Genomic DNA, 15,803 nt, shown 5'->3' with positions numbered 1-15,803 from the left:
CTCAGCATTCTCAAATCTGTCTCCAAATTGCTTTCTAAAGCTCAGCAAAAGAGCCTCAGGTTGTAGACAGGAAATTGGTCAGTTCCTTGTGCTGTCTCAGACAGAACAGAGGCTGAACTAGAACAGTTGGCAGAACAGTTGGGAAGAAGTTGGAGATGGTAGGTCTGGAAGATGGAGGTATTGCAGAAGCCAGCAGAAGGACTGTAGTAGTAGAAGACATGGTCAGACGTGGAGGCACTACAGGAGCCAGCAAGAGGGCAGGAAAAGCAGGAGAATGAGGGATCTGAGGCTTGAGGGAGGGAAGGCAGGGGGTGCGGGGTTAGGTAATAGGGGAAGGGATTGGAGAACAGATAAGGACATGGGGACAGTTCCCCGAACAACCATTGCAACCATACTCCTGACAAATGAATTGATTGCTCACTATTGGTAGTATGGGGAAGAAGCATCACAGATTTCCCAACAAAAATCTGGCAACCTTTTCTTTTTTGATGAACTTGTTAGTAGCAAGCATGTATTATTTGTTCATTGATAAATGTTGCCTATTCTCACTAACTAGGGGTGATAGGATGTGTTTCTATAATGCCAATGTAATAAAATCCTAAATTTAAGGTTGCCAGGTCTCCCATAATTGTCTATGGGTTTTGCAGAATTCCGTTTCTTTCATCCATCTCTAGAGTTGCTCTCTCTGCTGGATTGAGCCAATATTGTCAAGAAAGGGGAAGTCTGCAGTACAAGGTCAAAGGAGCAGAAAGCAAGAGGGTATTCCATCAGTCTTACATCTATAAGGAGGCACCAGTCATAGCAGTGTTTCCTCCGCTGTAGGACTAAGACAGTATTGCCAATGAAACCCCTCTTCCCCGGGAGGGGGAGTGAGGAAGAATATTATGCTACTATTGAGATGAATTGAAGTAGGAAGAGGCAATGTAACATGAGCCACCAGCCTGGAAAGTAAAAAAAAAAATAAAGACTGAAAAGAATATCAGACCCCTACTGTGAAGGAGATTAAATGACCACTGAAGAAATGAGTCAGAATTTCAGGTTAGGGGATTTGCATGTGACAGCCTCCATGGCTATTGCTGCTGATTTAAAGTAAAATATCACTTCATAAACAAATATCAGCAAAGACCAAAATTGTAGAATTTTGACTAAAAGTGAGATTTTTGTTGGAATGTACTGAAAAACCATCTTATCAAACAAAGAAATCCTCTCCCTTGATGACAAGGGGCGGGGGTGTCAGAAACCTTGATTACAGGTTTTTCAGAGGAGAGAAGGGAACATAAGTTTGGCAGGATGGAAAAGCTTGCCCTTGTTCTCTTTCTATAATCCTGATAGGCAGCTGAGATGAAAGACTCTCAAGGCAGCCTCATTGCACCTTGACCATGTTGTCTACCCACCAGCAGAGGTCTTCTCGGAGTTCCATACTATACTATCCATGTCAGCTCCTCACTACTCAGTCTGTGGTGCAGCTTCCTGGTCAGCAAGAGTCCTCAGTATGCCTGCTTGCCAGCCTTCTCAAGCTCCTCCTCCTTGTCTGTACCACACCCAAGCCTCAGCCCTACATAACCCTGTCTGTTCCTTGCTTTGATGTATTTACATCAAGTTTGCCTTGGCTCCTTGCCCTGACCCCTTGCTTTGCCTTGTGGCCATCCAGCCTTCTCACTTCTTGCCTTGTGACCTACCTTGGCCTTTTCTATCTCTGTGGCCTATCTAGACCTCCTTAGCCCAGTGTATTTCGGGCCTTCATGTTCTGTGTTCCTTGTTTTGTGTGTCCTGTCCTTGTCAGTCCTGACCTTGTTCTGTCTGGCCTGCACACCAACCCCAGTTCCAGTTCTTGCTTGCACTCAAGCTCCTGTTCCAGTCCTTACTAGCACTCTGCACCTGTATCAGCTCCGGTGCTTCCCAGCACTCACCAAGTTGCACGAGTGCTGCCACAAAGCCATATCTGCCCCCAGATCCCAAGGACTCAACTTGCAGGGGAGGAGGCTGCTAGGTGGAAGACCGGTCCTAGCCCTGACCTGCTGTCTTGTGGCATTCTCCGGATGGTTTTCCCTCTGTCCATGCCAGCCAATGGCAGCATACTCAAGATTTGGTCACACCATGGAGCAATATAGAGACATTATGATATTTCTGTTTTATTCTCCATTCCTTTCCTAATAATTCCTAGCATTCTATTTGCTTTCTTTACTGTTGATTCACACTAAGCAGAAGATTTCAATGTATTATCAATGATGATTCCTAGATCCTTTTACTGAATGGTGACTTGTAATGTAGAATCTTGCATTGTGCAGCTATAATTTGGATTACTCTTCCCTATGTGCATCACTTTGCACTTGCCCATATTAAATTTCATTTGCCATTTGCATGCCCACTGCCCAGTCTCCCAGTTTTGCAAGGTCCTCTTACATTTTCTCACAATCCTCTTGTGATTTAACAACTTTGAATAATTTAGTGTCATCTGCAAATTTGATAACCTTATTGGTTGTTCACATTTCCATGTTGGTATAGTTGTGTAGTCTGAGATTAAAACCCACAAGTAAATAAATAAGCTGTTTGATATCTTGTAGAAATGTATATAGTTGTATAGTCTAATAATACTTGTACATATTTGTAAATATTGCTAGCCCTGTTTACAATCCCATCTGTTTTGGGGGGTTTCCTGGGATGAAGGAAGGGAAATCCTACTCACTAACATCTTTTTCTCCAGGAGGAGGCACCAGGTGCCAAGAAGACAGAGTCTGCCTGAAGGGGGCTCCCACTAGGTTGGTGCCAGACACAGGAACAGCCCCGCAAGGGAATCAGGCACTGGGGCGTTACACCAACAAACTAAGTTGGTTTGAAAATGTAATGGTGAGTTTATTGTTTCCAGCCATGGTTTTTCTGAGTGATAACTGAATTGTGACTGAAACAGCTAATGCTGGTCCATGTGGCAAACAAGTGTGGGAAGTGACTGTGGAAGAAGGGAGTGCTTCTGAGCAGCATTTCCTGCTTCCTGCTGCTCACTGGCTCACACAGCTCCGAAGGACCAATGCGCCCCCGGAGGTGAGAGAAGCCACAGCACGTTCAGAAGGGCTTCTTCATGCTTCCATGTGCCTCAACCCTGAAACTTTCCAATTCAAAAAATTTTGAAGTGATTCGAAAGGAAAAAAAAAAAAAAGAGGCATTGCTACTCTCCTTCTCCTGTCAGCCCAGATGAATCAAAGACAGTGAGAGGCAAATGAGCTAGAGGGTCACTGGGGGGAGATGAGGAAGGGGAGAGGCACAGCGTGGGAATGTGGGACTTGTATGTATGAGAGAAAGAGAAATGTGGAACCGATGGGTGAGAGGAGATTAATAAAGGAGTGAGGAAGCAAGGGAAAGCAGGACAGAAACAGGGAAAGAATATCCCCCTCCCCAATCTGGAGCTTCCCTTCCTTGATTATGGATTCTACCTCCAGGATCCTGGAACCTTCTTCTCCCCTCCCCTCCCCACAAACCCCCATGACCCAGATGCTGTAACCTCCTCTCCCTTTCCTTTGTAGCCCTTTGGGAGAGGCATTTGATAAATATGAAAACAAATACATAAATAAATACATTCTTCCTCTCTCTCCCTCCATTTTCTCCCTCCCAAATCCATGATCGTCTTCTCCTTGGTCCATTCCTGGACCTCTCTCCATCTCTTCCCCTGATCCCCAGTCCTCTCTCCTTCTTATTAATGCCATTGTTTAGGAACTTAAAGCAGGGACCAGTATCCATAGCACTTAACTTCCCAGTGAGAATCAACATATTGTTTTCTAGGTAAATACATTGTCTAGTTTTGAAGTGACTTTGGGCTTTAAATTTAGTTCATATCTGGCAACACTGGACCAAGGCATAAGAATATAAGAAGTGCTATGCTGAGACAGATCAATGGTCCATCGAGCCCAGCATCCTGTCCCCAACTGTGGTCAGTCAAAGTCATTTGGATGGAGGAGTAGCTTAGTGGTTTAGAAGGGGGGCTGAGAAACAAGGAAGCCAGGATTCAAATCCCACTTCTCTCATTGATACACCTTGTGACCTTGGATAAGTCACTTCACTCTCCACTACTTCAGGGACAAATTAGGGGTCCCACAGTTTAGTGAATCCCACTGTAAATTCCCTGGTGGTAAACCACTGCGAGCAATATTACAGTGGCTTGCTAGCACCACCTGAACTACACACGAGGGCTTCCCAAATCTGTCCTGGGGATCCCACAGCCATCTGTGTTTCCACGATATCCACAATGAATATGTAAGCCAAATTTGCATAACATGGACTTAGTATATGCAAATTCATCTCAAGCATATTCTTTGAGGATACCCTGAAAACCTGACTGGTTGTGAGGTCCCCAGGACAAGTTTGAGAAGCTCTGGTCTGGAGCTACCATCATTTAAAATAGTGCTTCTCAACCCAATCCTTGGGGCACACCTAACCAGCCAGTTTTTCAAGATATCCACAATGAATATGCATGAGATAGATTTGCATGCACTGCTTCCATTGTATGCAGATCTATCTCATGCATCTTCATCGTGGATATCCTGAAAACTTGACTGGCTAGGCGTGCCCCAAGGACTGGGCTGAGAAGCACTGGTTTAAAGGGCCTGAGCATCCCAAAGAATTTCTTCTCATGTATTCCAAAAACCCTGAGGGTCTTGAGAGAGCCCTGTCCCTACATCCTCTCCTGGCCTTTGAGATGGCCAAAATAATAATAATAATGTTTTTTAAAGCTTTAAAGGTTTGGCTTTTCTGGGTGCAGGCCCTATCCCCTCTCACCCAAACAACTCTGTCTTTTTAAAAGCCCCCCCCCAAATGCAAACCTCTCCTCTCCCCTACCCTAGCTTATCCCCAATCATTCCAGCCCTTACCTAGCTAGCCATGGTGATCCAATGGGGCCCAGGGCACTCTCTAAAGTTCAGGGACTGTGGCCACCATTTTCAAAATGGTGCTGACTGGCCAGTGCCATACCTTTGCCCCTATCATGGTCATACTAAACGTAAATGAGGTTTTGTTTTAGTTAGACCACTAAACACAAACCTAGCACACCACCATAATAGGAAATATATTTAAGAAACTACAGCATACTCTGTGAAATTCTTGGAGGCCTCCACTCATTCCTCTTTCCCAGCACATTCTGATCTCCCTCCCAGAACTCTCTTCCTCCATTCCCCAGCATGACCAGCACATTCTTGCTCCCTCACCCCAGCCTGACCCCAGAACTTTCTTCCTCCCTCCCAGCACATTCCAATCTTCCCTTCAGCTCAAGCCCAGCATATTCTTCACCCTCACCCCAGTGCAGTCTCCCCTCCCCTCAACTCCATCCAAGATATTCAGATATTTGCCATCTCACTCAACTCCCAGCTCCAACTCAGCACTCTTAACCCCATCCCATTCACCTCCCACCTGAGCAATGCCCACCCGTCCATTTGTTTCTCTTTGATTCCACGGTGTTCTTTTCCAGGCTACCTGTCATTTTGACTCCATCTAGCATCACAGCTCTCTGATTTCCTATGGCCCTGCCCACAGCCCCCATGTCCATTGATCTCACAGCGGGTTAACGTCAGAATTTATGTGCATATGTGAATTTCACATACATTTGAATGTATGTGCCTATACTCTGAGCTAAGTGCCTAGCATGGCAAGTAGGCACATACATTCCAAGCTATGCATGTAGCTCAGAGAATATGTGCCTTCACTCCTCAGTGGGTGGCAGAGTGCATATGCACACCTCACTGCTTGCCTACAGACACCATCTGGAGGGATAAACCTATTATATAACTAGATGTCACCTCTCTGGCTCTGCACTTTTACATCCCCTGCCACTCTTCTCCATCCTTTCTCATAGATATGGCCCCTCTTGACAAATGTATCAAAAGTCATCATATTACTTGTACTATTTAACAGGCAGGAAATTCTCTGCCACCAGACTATAATACTTGTAACAGATGGGATCTCTCCAGCTGGAAAGGCACGATATAAACGATAATGATAATCTTTCCTATGCAAAGGGGTTAAGTCGGTGAATACTATATTGCTGTAGGAGTACTTTTTCTCAGAAACTAAACGTTTTGTTTTTTAGTTTTGACTCTGCAGCGGGTTAGGGATTTTGATCCTTATAATAAAATCATTGACAACGGACTGGAGCCCACCCTATCACTGTCGTACACTCAGGTTAATCTGGTGTTCGCGTGACTACCTGGTCCGCGCGCTCAGCGTCCCAGCAGCAGTCGCGGTGCGCACGTGCCCCTGTTACCCTGGCAGCTGAGGCCTTGAAGTGAGCGCGTGCCCCCGTTACCCAGGCAGCCGAGGCCGCCGGCCCGTACCGAACCGCAAGTGTTTCCCCTACTTAAGTTAAGAGGCTGCGGTCAATATGGAGGGGGTTCTTTCCCGCGCCAGCAGAGTGAACGCCTGGAGCGACCAAGGCAAACTGCAGCTGGAGTTTGAGAAATCCCGAAGCCCGGATGCGAAGAGGAGAGCAGCTGAGGAGACGCCGCGGCTCAGGGGCCCAAACGGAGCTGGAGGCGACGGGCTGCGGCCGGAAAACTCTGTAGCCGAGCCCATCCTCCTGCGGGGGATTTTTGCCATCGGCAAGAGGAGCTGCGACGTGCTGTTAACCGCCAGGAAACTCTCCTGGAGCCCCATCCAGCCGGAGACCCCCGGAGGTGAGTAACAAGTAAAGCACTTAAATCCCCTTTTCTTGTATTCTGCCTTGTATTCCCTACGGGACGTGTAAGCGCTCTAGCTGGAAAAACGCCTCCTGCTTGTTTTCTCCTCCCACCAGCACGGATCAAGGTACCTGCAAAGCACTCAGAAGATGGGGGGGGGGGATAAAATAGGGGGCGGAGCTGTGGTTAAAAGTCCATGCCTTTTCTTTTTAAAAAAAGTGCAAGACGAGAAACATTTATTTATTCAATTTTATTATGACAACTTGTTCAAAGCGGAGTACATTCTATAAAAAAAAATGCGGAGAGCTAGCAATAAAATCAGGAGCAAGACAGAGCGAAGAAACTTACGTTGATACTTCAGGAATCTAGCTAACTAGTGCTGGTTTTAATATCCTTCAGGTTAGGAAACAAACTTGTTAGAAAATGATATGTACTGATTATTGGTGCAGTATAGGCCAGATTTATTAAGGCTTTTCTCCCATTTTTTTTAAATTTATTTATTAATTTTACAACTTTCAAACAGGTCTATCCAGTACCGAGCGGTAGGAAGAGCTGCGTTAGTGCCTGTGGCACCCGCGGTTGCCGCACGCACAGTGCAGCACACCTACCGCTCGATCCTGAACACTAATTTTATGTAAATGTAAACCGCGTCTAAGAAGGGCCCGTGAAGCCTTAGGAACCGCGCAACCCATTTTACTGGATAGCGCCTATACAGTATCCTGGGTGCGCGGGCCTAACGCTTCACGCCACGCTGGTATCTGTCATTTCAAATGTCATTTGAAATGACAGATACCAGGAAGTCGGGACTGCCAATCCCCCCTCCCCTCCTCCCGAAGCAGGGTGCGAAAAGCAGCCTTGCTCCGGGAGGAGGGGAGAACCTGACAGCGGCGAAGCAAAAAAAAAAAAAAAGCGAAAAAACCAAAAGCAAAAAGTAAGTCGCTTCGCTTCTTCCCTCCTCCCGGAGCAAGGCTGCTTTTCGCGCCCTGCTCCGGGAGGAGGGGAGAAGCGGCGAAGCAACTTACTTTTGCATCCCCGATCGGACTTACTTATTTTGCAGCCGTCCGGCCATCTGAAGAAGGTATCGTGGCTCCCCTGCCTCCCGGGGGAAGATGGATGCCAGCACGGGGGAAAGCGGCCCCTGTGCATTCAATTGGCTGCTCAAGACGTGACGTCACATGCCGTGACGCCAAACGTCGTGACGTCACGTCTTCAGCAGCCAATTGAATGCACAGGGGTCACTTTCCCCCGTGCTGGCATCCATCTTCCCCGGGGAGGGGAAGATACCTTCTTCAGATGGACCGGACGGCTGCAAAAAAAGTAAGTTTAGGCAGGAGAAGTCCGATCGGGGATGCAAAAGTAAGTCGCTTTGCCGTGAAGCGGCGAAGCGACTTACTTTTTGCTTTTGCTTTTGGGTTTTTTCGCGCTTCGCCGCTGTCAGTTCTCCCCTCCTCCCGGAGCAAGGCTGCTTTTCGCGCCCTGCTCCGGGAGGAGGGGAGAAGTGACAGCGGCGAAGCGACTTACTTTTTGCTTTTGCTTTTGGGTTTTTTCGCGCTTCGCCGCTGTCACTTCTCCCCTCCTCCCGGAGCAAGGCTGCTTTTCGCGCCCTGCTCCGGGAGGAGGGGAGAAGTGACAGCGACGAAGCGACTTACTTTTTGCTTTTGGTTTTTTCGCTTTTTTTTGCTTTGGGAGGAGGGAGAGGACTGGGGCTGCCCCAGAGACTGGCACCCATAATCGCGGCCGGGGCAGGTGAGCGGGGGCTGGGGGAAAGCTTGCCACCTACCCTTACCCCTGCCTCTACCACAGGGTCAGGGTAGGCGGTAAGTTAGCAGGTTAAACGCGCGACAAAATGGCACGGAAAGATAGCGATAGTCGGGGCGCGGGTTACGGGATGCTAGGGAATAGCTAATTCGCTCGTTTGCATGCAATATCCATGCCGCGTGCGGAAGGGGTTGGCCAGGGATTTTAGGACGCGGTAGGAGTAGGTTAAAGTGGATTCGGGATCGCAGGAAGGGATAACGCGGCCGGAAAGTGAGTAAAACGCGGCTTAGGAGCAGGGTAAACGCGGCCGCACTTTACAGGATAGACCTGAAATAAAGTATCCACTTTGTGAAGAAACATGGCATTGACAAAAAGAAAAATCATTAGAAAGGAAATTCACATTATAGCAACAACCAATACCCATTAGACAACCATAAATTGGGGGAGGAGATCAGCAAAATTAGGAGAAAATCACAGAAACAGAAAATAGCAATAGCATAACTTACAAGGCATACGCATTTTAATATTGGATGATAAAACTTAGATGTTACTGGCTTGAATCAAGGTCTTCTTAGAATCTATAAAGCTGTTCTGGTGCAAAGAATATATAATTATCTCTATTATACTTAACAATACATTTACATGGAAATCTTAGGAATACGGTTGCTCCAATAGCCAGAGTATCCTGGTGCAAGGTCAGGAATCCCTTCCTTCTCTCCTGATATGTTTTCGTTAAACCAGGAAATATCGTGATTTTTTGCCCCATGATTAATGCATTTGATTTTTTAAAATAATTTTTCATAGCAATGCTAAGATCTTTTTCAGTAAATAAAAATATCAACAAGGTGTCTCTTTCAGTTATTTCAAAATTAGATGACTCTAAATATTCAGATAAATGATCTACATTACAGGAGGAATTTGAGCTCGAGCACGTGTGAGATAGTAAAAAATACACCTTATCCAGGGGAGAGGCCGATTCATTTGTAAATTCCAAAACTTCAAGGAAATCTCTTCTATTGGTAACTCTGGGAAAATTTAGTACTCGCAAATTCAAATGCCTTAAAGTTTTTTCAATAAATTCCACTTTCCTATTTAAAACAGAGCAGTCTTGAATAATCGTAGACTGAACGTTTTTAACATGTTGTATTCCTTCTTCCAAGTTCTTGAATTTGTCAGAAATTTCCTGTCTATTAACATCATTATGTTTAACAATAGTATCCACTTGCTGTGATAGCGAATTAATCTTCAGCAAACAGTCTGAAAATGCTTTCCCCAGGGAAGACATCAAGTCCCACAAAGAATCTAAAGTGACTACCTAAGGTTTTTCCCAAACATACTGGTAATCCAATAGTTGAAGTATTCACTGCAGGTAATCTTTCACCTCCGTTCCCAACTCGATTAATTGAACCAGCCGGGCCAGTTGAAATAGCATGCTCTCCATCAATCAATGAAGAGCTGAGCATGGGCATTTCCAATGACTCTGTTCCCTCAACCTCCATTAATGTTCACTCAGGCATTCAGGAATTGACTCTACATTGATAAGAAAACTGATCTTGAATAGGCATTATAACATGGTCTTATGACAAGATAGAACAATGTTAGTGTATAAGACTAGTGAAGTATATATGTATACCTGTGAGGTTTTTATGAATGTTGTTTGTTCCCTGCTTAGAATGGAAAGATAATGTGGGTAATGTTAAATACATAAATAAAAAATATGTAGTTATTTTGAAGATGTGCCTCTAAGGCAGTGGTTCTCAACCTTTTTTTGGCCGGGACACACCTGACAGATGGTTCTCACATGCGTGACACACTGAACATGTGACCATCACGGGGCTAAATGTAAACATGCACTCTGCATCCACAGGAATCCCCTCAAACCCCAGCAATGAGTGCAGAGCAGATCTAGGGCATTACCCTGTACAACTCGCCATACTAAAAAGATATTCTGGTTCTGATGACATCTCAGTAAAAGCAAAACAAACTCCTTTTACTACCAGGCACAATAGCCTTCCTTATGAAAAAACAGTAATTTACCACTAATGCATATCCTATTGAGAAAACACAACAAATAAGATTGATACAACTGCCTACATGCTAGTAAAATACCTCATCTCTGTCTCACACCCTTCACCAAATACAGAAAAAACTACAAATTATAAATATGGAGACAGAAACTGGAATGGAAAACCAAAAAAGCCACTCTGCATGCAGTGCGAACCTAGAGAAATGGAAAGAGAAATATAGCACCTAACAGACTCTCAGAATTTACAATAATGCACACTAACCCACACAAAGTTACACCTGTATTATGGAACACACTCAAACAGTAACAACCCTAACTAAGAAATACAACTATTAAACCAGGTCCTAAACACCAATACATTTCCTATTGGGAAAACATAATAAGCCAGGCTGCTATAGACCCACACACAGAAATAATTGTAAAGCTATACTAAAAATGTTTCAAAACAGCTGCTGAACAGAATAATATCCAACAATTAAAAACTCATAAAAATGATTAAAAAGTCCAAATATCAATAAACTATTTCAAAACAGCAGACATCGCATAATACCCAATAATTAAAATGGCAGTCAATCAAGAAAAATAAATGTAAAAAGCCACCTTTACTTACCCTCTCCAGTAACTCTCCTACTCCTTTCCCTTCCAGGCCAATAGCACTCACCAGAAGCGGCAAGGGCTGCTGAAGCTCTGTCCTCACAGTCCTCTTCCTTAGCACCCACAACCAGTCACTCACACACAAACACGCACACCCCCAATTAGACCCCACGACCAGTGTCGGTCTCTCTCACACCAGTCATCTTCCTGACCAGTCTCTCTCTCACATACGCACACTAGTAATCTTCCTGACCAGTCTCTCTCTGTCACACTCATGTTCTCTTTATATAGAAGCTCTCAATCACACACAAATGCTTTCGCACCCATTCACACCAGCTCTCACCCAGGCACTCATTCACATACAGACATACCAGCTCTCACCAAAAACTTCTTCTTCCTTCAATGCCGGGATGGGCTCCAGTTCTGCTGCGGCTGTACTCCAGCGGGCCTTCTTTTTTCGCCGCCACGGGAATGGGCTCCTGTGGTGGCCTCTGTCGGGGTCTGGTTTCCTCTTCGCCGCCACAGGGATAGGCTCCCTGGTGGCCTTGCTTGGTCGGGGTCGGGTTTTCCTCTTCACCGCCACGGGAAAGGGCTCTCGTGGTGGCCTTGCTTCGTCGGAGTTCAACACTGCTATTCCTCCCACCCCACCCCTGGGCTATGCGATGCCTGCCTCACCAGCGTGTCCGTGAAGCGTTAGGCCCGTGCACCCAGGTTACTGTATAGGCGCTGTATAGCGCTCTATACAGTAAAATGGATTGCGCGGGCCTAACGCTTCACGGACGCTTCTTAGACGCAGCTTGCATTTGCAAGCTATTTACATACAGGATCGAGCGGTAGGTGAGATGGACTGTGCGTGCGGCAACCGCGGGTGCGCCGGGCACTAACGCAGCTCTTCCTACCACTTGTTACTGGATTGACCTGAATGTAACAGCAAGTAACTTTGAACAAACTCTTACGAGACCCAGCACAGAGCAAACTGCAATGTAATTACATAAGCCATCATTAATACATATGCTTGCTGTTGTGCTGTTTATACGGTAGGTATAGAAAGCAGTAGCATCCACCTTGACTTAACAATCTCCTGCTGTTGAAGCTGAGGATCAATCGTAGTTACGTTGTGCCCACTTTCCACCGTTGAAATAGAAAGGTGCTGCTGAGAAAGGCAACTGCTTGACTTGCCAACCAGCAATGCATTGGAGGGGCCATATCTGTCAAATACCAATCTCCACGCAGAGTCAGCTAACTGTGCTGGGTAGCATCCTATGCCATGGCCCCCCCCCTCCCCGGTAATGAACCTCATTTGCCAGCTAATGAAATGCCATTTGGCAAACCATTCCCCCCCCCCCCCCTTTTTTTTTATTAATAATTTCTTACCTGTGGAAGTTCTGTGTGCTGATCGTGTTTACAGAAAAGAGGGAACCAATGCGGCAGGAGTCCCTCCCTCCTAACCGGCTGATAGACCGCCTTTTCCCTAAGTGCCTAGTCACTTTTATGGATGCACATGGCAAATGGTGCTGGGGCTACCATTCGAGCTAGCCGGTGGGCATTGTCATCCGTACACTTGGACTCGCGCTGGAGCTGGGAGCAGAACCAACGTAGAGCAGGGATGGCTGGAGCAAAAGGGAGGATCAGGAGCAGGGCTACCAATCCATGCCTGAATCCTGCCCCTTCCTCCTTAACTCCTCCTAACCTCTAGTATTACTACCCTGCCCCTTTCCTCTTTTCTACCTCGTCAACTAGTAGGTCCTAACTCTAGAACTACCCCTTGGCCTTGTCCCCCTCACCCTCCCAGCCCTCGCTTCCCATATTCTGTTCCCGTACATGCTGTGCTCTGCTCTCTTTTATTGGAGAGTTGCAGGATCTTAATTAGGATACATAAGAAGTTGCCATACTGGATCAGACAGAGGTTCCATCAATCTCAGCATCCTGTTTCCATCAGTGGCCAAGCTAGGATACAAGTACTTGGCAAGTACCCAAAAAGTAAACAGATCCCATACATTCAAACTCATCTTGTTTGTGATAAGGGAAAGTTTGCAAGCCTCAGCCACTGGTCCTATGGGATACAAGATGTGGTCTAGGAGCGATAGAGAAGAGAAGAACCAGACCAGATGAGTGTCATAGTCTACTTCTTGTAAGTCTGCCACAATCTTCAAATGGTGGTCTGGTTTGCATGTGAAAACCTGCAGCAGGCCCAGGAATGTCAAGCATGCTACCTTGATTGGAAGGCATGTTGGAGGGAACAGCATCCAGGTGACCTAGTCCTAGTTTTGCTGCCTACCAGCCCCATTAAACTATTAGCGCAGTGGTGGGGACTGCACAGATTAGTTCAGAAGATGGGGCTCGAGGGTCAAGACTGATGTATTTTTAGGGGGATCCATGTATGCCAGGACAATATGAGAGGAATTACAACACCTAATAACCTTTTAGTTTTCTATCCAATCCACCCCAGGATTATCAGGACATGGCAGAAATTACCTGATGATTCTGCAAGGGATACATTTTTTTTTTTTTTTTTTGATTCACATATTCCACAAGTATACACCTATAGTTATGCTATCTAATATCTTTTTAGTTTTAGATCTGATTTGCATTAAATTATTTGAACATGTCAGGGGGGGGGTCTATGAGGATCATGAAAGGGGTATTTTTATGGCTAGTATTTGATAAATACACTTGTGCAATTACATCATCTAATAACTTTTTGTATTTTCATCCAATCCACACCAGATTTTCAGGATATGACAGGTAGCCAATGAGGATTAATACAAGATTTTTTTTTTTCAATCCACATCTATGTTTATTCTACACATATATATGAGCACAATCACACAACCTAAGGACATGCTAGGGCATCTGTAATGAGCATGAGAGGGTTTCATTTGGGGGAGAGGAAGAGGAGAGGGAAGTCTTTTTTTCCCGAAATGGAATTACAGTATGTCTTTTGCATTTGCATCCTTTCCAAAATCAAATCATCAGGAGATGCTTGGTGGGGCAATAAGAGGAAAGTTTTTTTTTTGTTTTTTTTTTCTGGATGCACACAGGCATGTGTGTGCATCCTGGAAATTAGGCTCCATTAGCTTTGTGTGGAGCTTCTAGTTAAGTACTTGGTGTTCCCAACTCCCTTGTTTTGGATCCTTCTATTTAGTGGACAGGAAATGGAAAATTTAGAGAAAAGATCTTAATTCATTGGTATCATATCTTGCAAATGGCACACAATTGCAGCACAAAGTGTAGAGTAACATGTAGAAACTAATTCTACATTATGATAGTAAAGAAGTAGTAGGCAAACATTTTATTACAAATGCTGTAATGTTTTTTGACTTTCACACATTTTTCTAAGATGTAAACATTTTCAAAACAGAAGTCACTGTACAATACTTATTTATTATATTTCTATTTAAAAATCTTAAATGGTACATGTTTTTAATTCTTGGCATTCCAAGAAGCCTGCAGTGTTTCTTGAATTACTTCTGTTGATAACAAATCTGTTGATAACTGCCGCAGTGTGTGCTGCGGCAGTCAAAAAAGCAAACAGAATGTTGGGAATTATTAGAAAAGGAATAATGAATAAAACGGAAAATGTCATAATGCCTCTGTATCGCTCCATGGTGAGACCGCACCTTGAATACTGTGTACAATTCTGGTCGCCGCATCTCAAAAAAGATATAATTGCGATGGAGAAGGTACAGAGAAGGGCTACCAAAATGATAAGGGGAATGGAACAACTCCCCTATGAGGAAAGACTAAAGAGGTTAGGACTTTTCAGCTTGGAGAAGAGACGACTGAGGGGGGATATGATAGAGGTGTTTAAAATCATGAGAGGTCTAGAACGGGTAGATGTGAATCGGTTATTTACTCTTTCGGATAGTAGAAAGACTAGGGGACACTCCATGAAGTTAGCATGGGGCACATTTAAAACTAATCGGAGAAAGTTCTTTTTTACTCAACGCACAATTAAACTCTGGAATTTGTTGCCAGAGAATGTGGTTCGTGCAGTTAGTATAGCTGTGTTTAAAAAAGGATTGGATAAGTTCTTGGAGGAGAAGTCCATTACCTGCTATTAAGTTCACTTAGAGAATAGCCACTGCCATTAGCAATGGTTACATGGAATAGACTTAGTTTTTGGGTACTTGCCAGGTTCTTATGGCCTGGATTGGCCACTGTTGGAAACAGGATGCTGGGCTTGATGGACCCTTGGTCTGACCCAGTATGGCATTTTCTTATGTTCTTATGTTCTTAAATCATGGTTAAAATAAAACAAAATCTTGTGAAAATAATTCCCTTACAACATGTTTTATGGTTGTCAACTTCTGCTATAACAAGTCATGTGGTATTTTTTTTTTGTTTTTTTTAATAGAGTTGTTTTGTGCACATCTGTATTTACTTGCTGGGACATTAGAGAATTGTTTGAAAAGTATGTATGAAAATAAACTGTCAAAGATCCGTTAACTGGCACTGGTAGATTAGGGCACATCTCGAGATTTACAGCTTTGTGCATTGATACTTAAGAATGCAAAGAGAAGAATAACAATTTATTCTACAGAGAGTAGATGTATTTCTTGTGACTAAACTTGTGAATGCAGTTAGCAAAATGTGATATCACCTCTCCTAGTACCTTAGCAGTTTTTGAGAGGATTTTTGCTTCAACGGCAGGGGAGAAAGTTTGACACTTCACGCATAGCTAGCATGGCTCTCTGCTTCAACAGTAGGGGGGAATGAAGAAATGTGGATCTATATTCAGGCAACAACCAACAAGGACTGAATTACAT

At 44.7% G+C, this 15,803-nt stretch overlaps 1 protein-coding gene across 1 annotated transcript in view; it reads left to right on the top strand.

Moving 5' to 3' along the window:
- Positions 1 to 6,224: 6,224 nt before the first annotated feature.
- The window catches only part of CERKL (ceramide kinase like), a 321,952-nt gene continuing 312,373 nt past the window's right edge, over positions 6,225 to 15,803 (top strand). The window contains exon 1 of the mRNA XM_029605918.1: positions 6,225 to 6,653. Within this exon, the coding sequence (XP_029461778.1) occupies positions 6,362 to 6,653 (292 nt within the window). The 5' untranslated portion in view covers positions 6,225 to 6,361. The remainder of the gene's footprint in view (positions 6,654 to 15,803) is intronic.

The sequence above is a fragment of the Rhinatrema bivittatum genome, chromosome 6, assembly GCF_901001135.1.
Source record: "Rhinatrema bivittatum chromosome 6, aRhiBiv1.1, whole genome shotgun sequence".
Lineage (NCBI taxonomy): Eukaryota > Metazoa > Chordata > Amphibia > Gymnophiona > Rhinatrematidae > Rhinatrema > Rhinatrema bivittatum.
Note: the sequence above shows the minus strand (reverse complement) of the source record. Positions and strands in the feature narration are given on the sequence as shown.